This window comes from Mizuhopecten yessoensis, unplaced genomic scaffold (assembly GCF_002113885.1).
Source record: "Mizuhopecten yessoensis strain PY_sf001 unplaced genomic scaffold, ASM211388v2 scaffold716343, whole genome shotgun sequence".
NCBI classification, from domain to species: domain Eukaryota; kingdom Metazoa; phylum Mollusca; class Bivalvia; order Pectinida; family Pectinidae; genus Mizuhopecten; species Mizuhopecten yessoensis.
In genome coordinates this window covers 649,093-662,007 of record NW_018480069.1, presented here as the reverse complement: position 1 = coordinate 662,007, position 12,915 = coordinate 649,093, and the positions used below count along the sequence as shown (strand labels likewise).

Here is a 12,915-nt window from a genome sequence, read left to right as displayed (position 1 = left end):
TGCTGGTTAGAGAAACACCAAACTGATCTGAGGGCCAGGATACTTCCACTGACCAGGTGGCCTTGCTGGTTAGAGAAACATCAAACTGATCTGAGGGCCAGGATTCTTCCATTGACCAGGTGGCTTTGCTGGTTAGAGAAACATCAACCTGATCTGAGGGCCAGGATACTTCCATTGACAAGGTGGCTTTGCTGGTTAGAGAAACATCAACCTGATCTGAGGGCCAGGATACTTCCATTGACCTGGTGGCTTTGCTGGTTAGAGAAACACCAAACTGATCTGAGGGCCAGGATATGTTTACATTGTTGTTATAATTTTTTGTATTAATTTTATCTTTTTACTTTTTTTTCATAAAAGTCCCACGAGATATGCTTTTCTTTTAAGAAATTATGTGAAAGCTATAGCCAAGCCAGAATATTTTTCTAAAGCATAGCTACACTTTCTGGCATTGATCCTGCGTATCCTTAGAAGACCAATATGTATACAGTATACCCAAATACATTTTTTTTTTGTGTTTTACATCCTATTTACAGCTATGGTCATTTAAGGACGTGCCAGCTTTTGGTGGTGGAGGAAAAACGCAGATCCCAGGGAAAAACCAACAACCTACGGCCAGTACCTGGTAAATGCACCATGCATGTAGATCTCGAACCCACGACCCAGCGGTAGAGGGCTAGTAGCGGAATGTCAAATGCCTTAACCACTCCCTCCCCCGGCGCTAAGTTCAACTTGAGCTAGAAACAAGTGAATTGACATTATACTTGGTCAATAAACACATGTATGTGATTTCCCTTGGACTTATAAGGTTAAAACTTAATCCTTTTCAAAAATATTATCAGCTATTGAATGGGAAATACAATGAAAATCTTCAAAATATATGCGTAAGAAATTAACCATTATTACTTCTCCCTCATTTTTACCTGCCTTACCCATCTCTCTTGCATACAAAAACAACATATAATATTTCTTTCGAATTTCCTTTTTGTTCCATGAAAAAAATATATTGCCCATTGGTATGAGGTTTTTGTGAAAGGGTGAAGATTAATCATTGACCAATCTCCTCATGGGCCCTGTATGGATAATTTGATAGTGAGATTTTCTACAACATTATATTAAATAATAATCTTTCTTTATGCTTTGTTTTCTTTAATTTGCTATTAATACTTAAAATGTAATCTTTAAATGATGATTCCTCAATAAACAAGCTTAGAAAGAGCTCAGAATTATTCTAAAACCATGTCAAGATGATCCAAAATGACTCCAGAAATATGACAACAGATACATATACCCACCGACAAACGTGTTACTACATGTACATCAGCCGAGACCAACTCTATCAACTATGGCTGTAAGTATATCTCTACAGTGAGTTCTAACACATGTTCACATCAGGAGGATTTTAATCTAGAGCAGCAGTGCATCAACTAAACCAGCTTTTCCATCACTAGTCATTGTAAAGATGTGCAGAGTTAACTCATTCGCCCCTGAAACTTCAGAATGAACTATTCCAACCTTTGAATTGGAAGAGTTCAAATGTGTCTTCAGGGGTGAATTTTAATGAGAAGAAGCTGACATTGTAAAGACAATATCCTGTACCCCATATGTAGATTGATATATATAACCATTTTTGTTTAATTACAAGGAAATAAGAGTACATCTGGATACACAGTATTTAGATAGACACATATACAGCTTGTTTTGATTTAGCGATCAACAACACTGCCTTAGAATCACTACACATGAACCCAACTTGATTTTTGGTGTGCCAGTGAAGCCACTAAATTTCCAGGCAGCAAAGTTTTTAATGAAAGGCAAATATAGGCAAGATATATATGGTAAATGGTATGAAAAGATGAGGGAGCAAAAAACAAAAGTTAAGTCCTTTCTTGCTTTGAACTATTTCTGCTAACAGCTGCTCGTGTTTTGAGAAGTTTTTCAGACTATCATTTGATGATACCTACTTGTAGTGTTTTTGTAACTTTGTTGGGATACACAAGATGTTTTAAAGAAATGTGTAAACAGCACAAATGACACCCCAAATTTAAGTTCACCCATGTAGAGTATTGTTAGAAAAGTTGAACTTTCCTGTAGAAAAATCACATTTAGGGCAGCACCATTGAATTCCCCAAATACTTGGAAGGCCACAGATCTCCCTCATTAACTCAGGTCAAAGGTTACTTACGGTCACTTAAGATAACACATTATTTACAATATGTTGAAAGACATTGATCTTACGTCCATTCAAATTTTCAAAAAATATTATTTAATTTTCAATTAGAAACATCCTTCCATACCGGAAAACACTGTCTTGTGATGTGATTTAAATAATTTATATCTTCATGAAAGAAAACAATCCATTCATATAAAAATGTTTCTACATATAGAAGTAAAATATAGCAGCACAAGAAAAAAATAGCTTTACTACCAGATAATTGTACAATAAGAATATAGTGTGTACCATAATGATATATCAAAGAAAGAATGATGTCTAAGAGAAAGAAAGAGAACAGCTTTGCCTAGAAAAGTATGACAACTGAAAGTCTGTTGTAAAAGCTAATCCTCTAGAATAAACCAAACCGTGTTCAGCACTAAGTGTATATATATAACAACAATCATAATGAGTTGTAAAAGTGCCACAATGCCAGTCTATATTGTATTTAATATTCATCATTAAGAAAGAAAAGAATTTTTGGGGGGAAAAATATTGAAATGACACATTATGCACAAGATAGAAACAACACTGTTTTTTGAAACATTTAGCCAAAATGATCTTTTTGGAATATAAATTGTCAGTGGTGCATTAAAACCTATCTTAAACATTTTGTCCAAAATCTTATGTGAAAGATTTAAATATCTTTTAATAAATCTTTCATCAACTAAGATTTTTTTTTATATTAATGGTACAGATTGACTTTCAGTAACATTTTTTTTTTAATTTGTAAAAGTCAGTTTCTTGTTCAATATAGTTGGACATTGTTCGCCGTTACAGTTCCAGGGGAGGTAACTCAATAGGGGGATGATTCTATTGTACATGCACATGGAATCATCTAGCACCAGTCACCTTACCCCGCCATACTTTCGACTGCAACAAGTTCTCACATCGTAACTATAGACCTTGAAAACCAAACAGCAACACATCAGTTTGTCATTCCAACGAACACAAATGTGTCAAGGTTTCACAATGAAACCCTACAGGGCATCACAAACTTAAACACATCCCCTGAGTTATCACATCAAACAACATCTACAAGTATTGCACGTCATACAAACAAAAATGCTCCAAGAATAACACCATCACAAGTCATAATGTTTTCAACCATAAAAGAAAGACAAAACATATGTCTAATGTCATACAAAAGTAAAAATGTACAAAAATATCATCAAACCAAATAAATTTAAAGTTCTGTAATATTTCAAACCATAAACAAATAAAAAAACAAAAACCATTCCAAGTACAATTTCAGACTAGAGTGTAAAAAGCCTAAAGAGTATGAACCTATCACACATCCCAGAAACTTAAATTAAGGATAACATAATTCATAAAACAGTTTTCATGATGGTACATACCCCAAAAATGTATCACAAAGGTGGTAATGTACGTCAAAATCATCGATATAAAAAAAGGTTCTAGACAATCAAAATCATATATAAAATAAAAAAAGACCAATAGGACTGTAATGCTCACCTGTAACTGTTTTGTATTCGATCTATGGCCAAAACCATTTGGGTTCTGATTTGAGTAGTCTCATTTTTAATTATCCCTTGGTCATTCTAAATCTTAAGGGGAAAAAATACAAATACAAATTGATCCCAGGAAATGGCCCCTCCAAGGCTACTTATTTGAAAAAGCTTCAATAACCATATATACCAGGTAATTATGAAATATGAAATGTGTGGTCTTGAAAAGAAATGATGGCATCCCTGGGGTCCCTTTATTTGTGATATTTGGTTCAATGTTAAAATGAAAACATCAGCATTCTTCAGTCCTACAAAGTACTGATTAGTATGCTATAATCTTTCAGCTCTCTAATTTGGCTGAATACTGATGAAAGATGTTAAGAATATCAACCAATTATAATTAGTATTTGCAGACAAAGATTGCTGTGCCATGGCATATATGTCCATTTGGGTTTTCAGCCAATTGCAAAAAATGAAGCTTCGTTTTAAGTAACAAATCAATTGTTTTAGGTAACAGAGTCAATAATAATTATATCTACACATCTTCTGTATTGCAAGCATTTCAAAAACCACTAAATTATATTTTTGTCTATCTTTGGAAATGTATAAAATGTTCTATATTTCATTACCAGTAATACATACTGGTATAAGTTCTAATGTACCTGTAATTAAAGAAAACAGCCTTATGGCTTTATCAATAATAAAGTGGTTATGATCAAAAGAAATTAACGTTTTCCCCATTATACTCACCTGTTGATCATTGACCAGCATGAAATTAAATGTAAAAAAAGAACCATTTCCCAGTGTATTGTAATACATGTACTGTACTACCAGATGAGATTGTATGACAGAGGCTGCCATGGTAACAGGAGATACATTGTATGACAGAGGCTGCCATTGTAACAGGAGGAACATTGTATGACAGAGACTGCCATGGTAACAGGAGGTACATTGTATGACAGAGGCTTCCAAGGTAACAGGAAGTTCATTGTATGACAGAGGCTGCCAAGGTAACAGGAGGTTCATTGTATGATAGAGGCTGCCATGGTAACAGGAGGTTCATTGTATGATAGAGGCTGCCATGGTAACTGGAGGTACATTGTATGACAGAGGCTGCCATGGTAACAGGAGGTTCATTGTATGACAGAGGCTGTCAAGGTAACAGGAGGTTCATTGTATGACAGAGGCTGCCATGGTAACAGGAGGTACATTGTATGACAGAGACTGCCATGGTAACAGGAGATACATTGTATGACAGAGACTGCCATGGTAACAGGAGGTACATTGTTTGACAGAGGCTGCCATTGTAACAGAAGGTACATTGTATGACAGAGGCTGCCAAGGTAACAGGAGGTTCATTGTATGACAGAGGCTGCCATGGTAACAGGAGATACATTGTCTGACAGAGGCTGCCAAGGTAGCAGGCGGTACATTGTATGACAGAGGCTGCAATGGTAACAGGAGATACATTGTATGACAGAGGCTTCCATTGTAACAGGAGGAACATTGTATGACAGAGACTGCCATGGTAACAGGAGATACATTGTATGACAGAGGCTGCCAAGGTAACAGGCGGTACATTGTATGACAGAGGCTACCAAGGTAACAGGAGGTTCATTGTATGACAGAGGCTACCAAGGTAACAGGAGGTACATTGTATGACAGAGGCTGCCATTGTAACAGGAGGTACATTGTATGACAGAGGCTACTAAGGTAACAGGAGGTACATTGTATGACAGAGGCTGCCATGGTAACAGGAGTATTGTATGACAGAGGCTGCCATGGTAACAGGAGATACATTGTATGACAGAGGCTGCCATGGTAACAGGCGGTACATTGTATGACAGAGGCTGCCAAGGTAACAGGAGGTACATTGTATGACAGAGACTGCCATGGTAACAGGAGGTACATTGTATGACAGAGGCTACCAAGGTCACAGAAGGTACATTGTATGACAGAGGCTGCCAAGGTAACAGGAGGAACATTGTATGACAGAGGATGCCATGGTAACAGGCGGTACATTGGATGACAGAGGCTGCCATGGTCACCGGAGGTACATTGTATGATAGAGGCTGCCATGGTAACAGGAGGCAAATTGTATGACAGAGGCTTCCAAGGTAACAGGAGGTAAATTGTTTGACAGAGGCTGCCAAGGTAGCAGAGAGGCTGCCATGGTAACAGGAGGTGCATTGTCTGACAGAGGCTGCCAAGGCAACAGGAGATACATTGTATTACAGAGGCTGCCAAGGAAACAGGAGGTACATTGTATTACAGAGGCTGCCAAGGTCACAGGAGGTACATTGTATGATAGAGGCTGCCATGGTAACAGGAGGTACATTGTATGACAGAGGCTGCCAAGGTATCAGAAGGTTCATTGTATGAGAGGCTGCCATGGTAACAGGTGAATGTATTACCTGCCAGTACTTGGAGCAGACAATAAGAACTGTCCTCTGGTTGAACGGACAGCAGGCAAGAGTCTGGGCATTTAGACATTTAATCTGTTTAGATTCATCCTCATATACAGGTTGAGTCTGAAAGATAAAACATTTCATTTATGTTAAAATTAATGGAGCTTGGATACTATGATATCTATTACTATTAGTTAAGTCAAGGAAGTCAATACCACAAATATTTCTGTGCAATATGCATGTATTCAACTAGAAAGTAAACTCCTACTACCCAGTAGGTGTATAGGAAACAAAATTCATTTATTTTCAAACTTAATTAGCTGAATACACTAACAGATCTAAGGTGAATGGTAATTTAGATATGAAAACTTTTACATCACGATGAAGTTGTGAAAGTCTAAGCAAATTCAAGGAAATCTGACATCTGGAAATTGTATTAAAGAATAAATAGAAACTAGACAGATCATTGCATGACTTACTCTATTCTCAGATCCCATCAGACTCCAGACCTTGACCGCTCCAGAGTTGGAGATAGCCACAATGACATCATCTACAACATCATCTAAAACCATAAGTCACAAAGTGTAACATTATCAATTAGCAAAATCTACTTGATCTAGCTATAGATCAATGTAACCAGGAAAACTTATAAGGAATAATAGAATCACTCACCCCCTTGGGGTTGAGAGATTCTTTTTTTCTTACCCTGTTTTCCCATTGTGTATCATATACACAATGTAATGATAACGTTACATGCTAAATTCAGGGTTGACGTGACGTTGATGAATCGTTGTGGAGTGACGTCAAGGAAATCTCACCGGTTCAAGTGCGGATACACTTTTCCAGGGTAAGAGAAATATTAATCTCTTCCATTGTTCTTCATTCTTTGGTACATACCTGTACTGGCAGGTAATTAAACATCAAATCCGATGAGAACTAAAATTCCCCTATTTGGTGGAAATGGAGCTAACACATAAACTAACCAAAGAAATGGAGTTAAATGTGAATTCTATCAAAGTCAACAAGTAGAAAATATGGCTCACACCGACCTACATTAGTGTCTTGATGAAGAACTCCTCAAGATAAACCCACATATAAAGTTGGATGACTATTGGACGTCTAGAATTAGAATAATGAAGCTAAATGTCAAGACTAACATGGATGTTGCCCGGCTCTACGTCTACGTTAAAATAGGTGATCATCTCATCATGGGCTGTCCAGAGATTTACAATACTTTTATGATATATAATGTAATTAACTTTAACACTCAATCAACAAGTCGGATGGAAGATGGCCCTGTCATGGGAAGTCAAACCCAAATCTACCAGCAGACTTTTCAAATGCTCTTAATCAGAGCCAATTAGTGCTGGAGCAGGGTATTACCTTGTCGCTTCACTGGTCGCAGAACACAGCAGGCACTGATCCAATCTGGAGCAACTTTGGAAGACAGAGAGTAGATCTTCTCAAATGTTAAAGGGTCGATAATCAAAATCTCTGGGTAGTAGCCATTACATACTAGTCGAACATCCTTTCTGAATTGATAAGCCTGTGCAAGAAACAAAGGACTCTTTGATTTTTGTATCATTCAATAGGTCAAGTAATAAGAATATGTTATTTGTATAAAGTATTGGTTTATAAGTACATGTGCTGTATTCTGGTACAAGAATGTATTGATTATTTCGGAACAATCTGCCAAAGAATGTCAAAACCAAAAATGTTTTGAAAGATATTCTATTGATACCATTTACCAATCAGATTGCAGATATCGCTGAACATCAAGTTGTAACCAAAGAGCTAGGTTTTGCGGTATTATGTATGCTTACTTTCCTTACAATCTCATCAATACTAAACAAGTCGTCTGGAAACCGTTAACCAGGAGACACTGATGCAGACATAAAATGACAGTTCATAATTTTGAAAATAAAATTAATATGCTGCCCAAAGTAGCTATATAGGTGACATAAAAAGTCCATTTTATCACCAAATTTGAAGCTTTTTGTGCAATTTGATATGTGTTCTTTTAACTTAAAAAAAACAAGATGTTTTTCAAGCAAGATTATTGAAAACAGAATGATTGACCTCTTTACCTGCATGTTAGAATGGATGAAAGACATCTTGGTACACTCCACACAACGACCATCAGTGATGTCCCACAGACACATCTCCCTGTTCATTAAACAATCATTGTAATTAGCACATTTACAGTACCAAACACACATAACTGCTGATTGTTTATGTTTTGGAAAGGTTATTTATCAATATAAAATATGGTAATTAAATCTGTGTTTAACTTTAAATACATGAATTTGTAAACATTTGTATTTATTTTGGTGTTTTGTAATGAAAATTGTAATGATGGGAATCAGTTTCATTGATATTTAATTGATATTATAATGTATAAATATCAGCTGTTGTTGTAGTCATAGAACAGTCTACTTATGTTCTTAAGCAATCACAAAAAGAATGTAGGTTGGGATAAGAGCATTGTAAATATGTATAGGTAATAAGTACTAGATAAGCGTACTCTACAGTCTACTGGGGATACCTGTTTTCTGAAACAATGTCAATATGAGGAAGAACGAGATACGATGTCAGCTAGCGGTATGTTCAGTAAAGTTCATCTTACCTTAGTTGATGGATGCCTGAATGGAATTCACAGCCATAAGAGTAATCAAAATCAAGTGATGACCAGACAGCATCAAATAGGGATTCTCTGCAAATTTAACTCATTCACCCCTGAAATTTCTCAATGAACTATTCCAACCTTTGAATTGGAAGAGTTCATATGTGTCTTCAGGGGCGAATGAGCTAATCCAGTTAACACTTTTCTGCCCATTAAGTGGGTCATTCTCAGAACTATGTTACTAACTGGATTAAAGTTGCCAAAACTCCACATTTATGTTGTCTGGTCAAGTCTTCTTCTGAAGGTCAACATGAGATGGTTTGTATATATGTAAGCATTATATACTTGTAGCTATACATCTAACTAAGTGTCTAGTCATTTTAGAAGAGATGAAAAATCAGGAACATATGCATTCAAAGGTAAAACTGAATATGTAGTGTGGGATTACCCATTCTCTGAAGCGCTAACAATATAAGGTAGGTTAGGATGAGAACTGCCAAGGGCCAGGCAGCTGATGGCTGAAGTATGTCCAAACAGCATACTACGAGGGTAGATCTGAAAGTACAATTACAATATTACATGGAAGTTTAACGATAGGTAAATCAAATTGTCACCCCCAAATCTTATTTTAGGGTCAGACTGAAGCTGAAGGTCTATATAATAAACTTCTTTTTGTAGACTTAATCAATTCAAAATATTAACTATCATATGACCATAAGTATTAAGCAATATTTATTATAATATCTAAACTTAATCTTCAATTAAACAAAAAGTAAATAAGTAATGTGAACATGTTATGTTAATTTTGGCAGAAGGAGAACTGACTCACACACAGAATTTCTCTTTAGCTCATTCGGTAGAGCGTAAGACTAGTAAGCCAGAGATACCGGGTTCGACTCCTACCGAAGGCATTGAAAAAATAATGACCTATGTTACATTTTTCTTGGACCCTCATGATCAGTAAATATAGGTCTGTCCATGACCACCATCCACTCCATAAATGTAGCTAACTCTTGTTTAAAACTACCACCTATCCATAGCTATCACCCGTCTATAACTACCACCTATCTAAAACTACCACCGGTCTATAACTACCACCTATCCATAAATGTAGCTACTACCTGTCTATAACTACTGATATCACTTTTCTTGCACCTCAGACAGAGATATCCTATGTCATACGTATACCCTATGCAAGATTTTTCTATCTCGTTCGATCTGTCTTGTACCTTTACGTGACATTTCGCGGATTTTTTACACTGCGATGTATTCATCCGCGCGTTAACTGCTTGAAATTGACAATTTGCATTATAAATGTCCCGTTTCGTCGTTATATGTATAATTTTGATGTTGTTAGATATTTGATTTTGTAGAAAAAATATAATCTACACTGTGAAATACGTTGAAATTTATGTAAGGGCGGACTACATTTTTATGCGGTGCATTCAAATGTAGCGTTAGTAGTGAAGAGGTCATTATCATTTGAGACACAAGGCGGGATAATTGTAGTTTTTTAGCAAAATTGAATAGTTCTTTTCAAACTAAAAGGTGCGAGAAAAAAAATCAATTATCTGTAACTGAGTGAGATCAGGTTATCTCAGTCTCGGGCTAAGATTCTGTAACATCCCAACCTTGGCTTACGCCTCAGTTTGGATTTTGATACAGAATCTTAACCCTCGATTGAGATAACCCGATCTCGCTCAGTTACAGGTAATAGATTTTATTAGTCTATAGCTACCACCTGACTATTATTATTATTTCATATGTCCATAACAACTGTTTTAATCATTCATAAAAGTTAATGTTAATCAGGCATATTTGTTTATTAGTTTCTGAAACAGTATAAATTAACTTTATATGCTTTGATAATTACCAAAAGTGAAGAAATTATATATATTGATGATTCATATTAATTAACACATGTAATACCTAATACATAAAAAAATGAAATCTCACCTCCCAGTTTTTTGTGACATCCCAAATAGCAATTTGTCCATCATTGCAGCCAGTGATGATGTTGCGCTGGTCGGGTGTCATCAGTACTGTTGAGATACAGTGGGTCGGGGCATTCCTCCCCCATAACACCATGGGCACCACTAAGTTACTACCACCAGTCATTTTCACACCTGTAACCAGTATTTCTTTATTACCACCTATAGCATGTGTTACTAGTTTTTGTTTCAAGATACAACGCTTTAATACATTTTTTAAACTTAAGAAAGGAAATATTCAGGAAAAATTAAATTCATAACAGATGTTCCAGAGGTGTGAAATTAAAATTCATATTATGTTACAGTTGTGGGATCTCACATCGTTACAGGATGTGCGGTGTGCGCACGGTGTGTGCACAATGTGTGAACGATACAAAGTTGGACGATCATTGATTGTGCACATTTGTGTGCACGATGGACAAGTGTTGTGCGATAACAATCGTGGTAGGTGTAAATTGAAAAATGCCTTAACAATAAAAACGTTTTCGTGTTAAAAAATATAAACTTGATTTTTACTATGTTTCTATATTCTACCTACATCTATAAGCTTATCTTTATATCTATACTTTCTTATATTTAGAAATTGTGTTTTCACAACACAGTCCTGTATACCTCCCGGGGCGCTTGCGTACTATACATCGTCGGGTAGGGCCAGGGGTGTGAAAACACAGGTGAAGGGGAGCCATGGCCAAACCGAATGCAAATAACAAATATTAAATGTCCAGTTGTGATACTTTATCACATATCAGCTCTATGTGTCAGGTACAGGCCAGGTAAAACTCCGGTCAATCATCAAATAGTTATTTACCTGTTCTGTTACCTTGGAACAAAACCCATTCATGACAGTCTGACGGTCACTGTAATGCTGTGTTACACACATTGTAAACCTGTACATAATCTTCATTACTGTGATGAGAAATTACAGTAATACATACAGTTTTCATTATTGCATGTATAGGAGCTTTCCGTATTATTTTCATTTCGCAATATTGATGTGTACAAATTGTACCCAATCGCACAGGTGTGCGGAGAGAAGTGCACAACGGGGAGAACGATTGTTAAATCGCACAGTTGTGTGCACCATGTGTGCACCATGTGCGGATGGTGTGCGCACGCTATGTTTGGTGCGTTGTGCGGTCACACAACTGTATATCTGTTTAGTTACCGACAGCTTCAAATGTATGTACATTTCTACTTCTATGTTCAGAAATGATAAATTATTAACTGAAGAATTCCAATGTGTTATAGTTTGCCTTAGTTTCCTCAGGTCCCCAACACTTCAGACACCAGACATCTAACTGGCAAAATGTGACTCAAGTCTAGATCTGATCTGGTGTTGGGGCCAGAGGAAACTTGCAATATGTGTTAGTTTATGGACCAATCTCATCTGAAAAGATTATATTATTTATATAATATAAACAAATGCTATGTTCTGTACTATTTTTTCTCATTAAGTGTGCTTTATACATTTTATATAAGTACCTACGTATACGTGTACATGTTAGGTGTCAGCAAATCTAATTAATCTGCATAGATTCTATATGTAAATTTAAGTGAAAATAATAACGAGCTTAAAAATCTACAGGTACACTGTATAACGTACAATCTAATTAAAATAATTAACATTGATTAGTTGTGAGGCTACTGACGAACAATATTATAAAAATGTATGGTGACAGTGATTGAATAGGCTTAATTGCATCACATACACATACTATGTGTTTATTTTCACAATAATTTGTTCAGTTGACCATGAAATTAACTGTCGTCCCATAGTACATTTACAGTGAATCGAATTTAGACGACTTGCCTCAGGCTGTGTCTTAGAGTGAACAGGAAGTACGTACAGACAAACGACTGCCAGGCCTGGATAAAAATAGTCACTGAACAACAACTTCTGCAAACTCTACAAATAAATTAATATATTTCTGCTATCGTTGTTGACCAAGTACAAAATGTCTGTCCATATTGAATTTGACACTTGCACACACCACCTAGACCGCACTGACCATGATAACGCATCTTTACAGGCCCAAAACAAACTATTTCGAGATGAAAATTTGCAATAGAATGCTTAGCTCTAACATTCAATCAAAGATTATATAAATGGCACTCACCTTGACGAATAACGGACACAATCAAAGGTATTCCTGTCAAACTCTCATCGTAAATCAATACTGTTTTGCTAAGCAGCTGATTGTCATAATCACGAATG

At 36.2% G+C, this 12,915-nt stretch overlaps 1 protein-coding gene across 4 annotated transcripts in view; it reads right to left on the bottom strand.

The window, feature by feature from the left end:
- The window catches only part of LOC110443381 (WD repeat-containing protein 7-like), a 46,506-nt gene extending 33,591 nt beyond the window's left edge, over positions 1–12,915 (bottom strand). For all 4 annotated transcript variants that reach the window (XR_002462107.1, XM_021487561.1, XM_021487560.1 and 1 more), the window contains exons 1-7: positions 12,818–12,915; positions 10,666–10,835; positions 9,158–9,264; positions 8,174–8,252; positions 7,470–7,632; positions 6,566–6,636; positions 6,093–6,209 (exon numbers count right to left, since the gene is read on the bottom strand). Coding sequence is in view for 3 of the 4 variants with exons in the window: in XM_021487561.1 (XP_021343236.1) it covers positions 6,093–6,209; positions 6,566–6,636; positions 7,470–7,632; positions 8,174–8,252; positions 9,158–9,264; positions 10,666–10,827 (699 nt within the window). In the remaining variant the exon portion in view is untranslated. The remainder of the gene's footprint in view (positions 1–6,092; positions 6,210–6,565; positions 6,637–7,469; positions 7,633–8,173; positions 8,253–9,157; positions 9,265–10,665; positions 10,836–12,817) is intronic.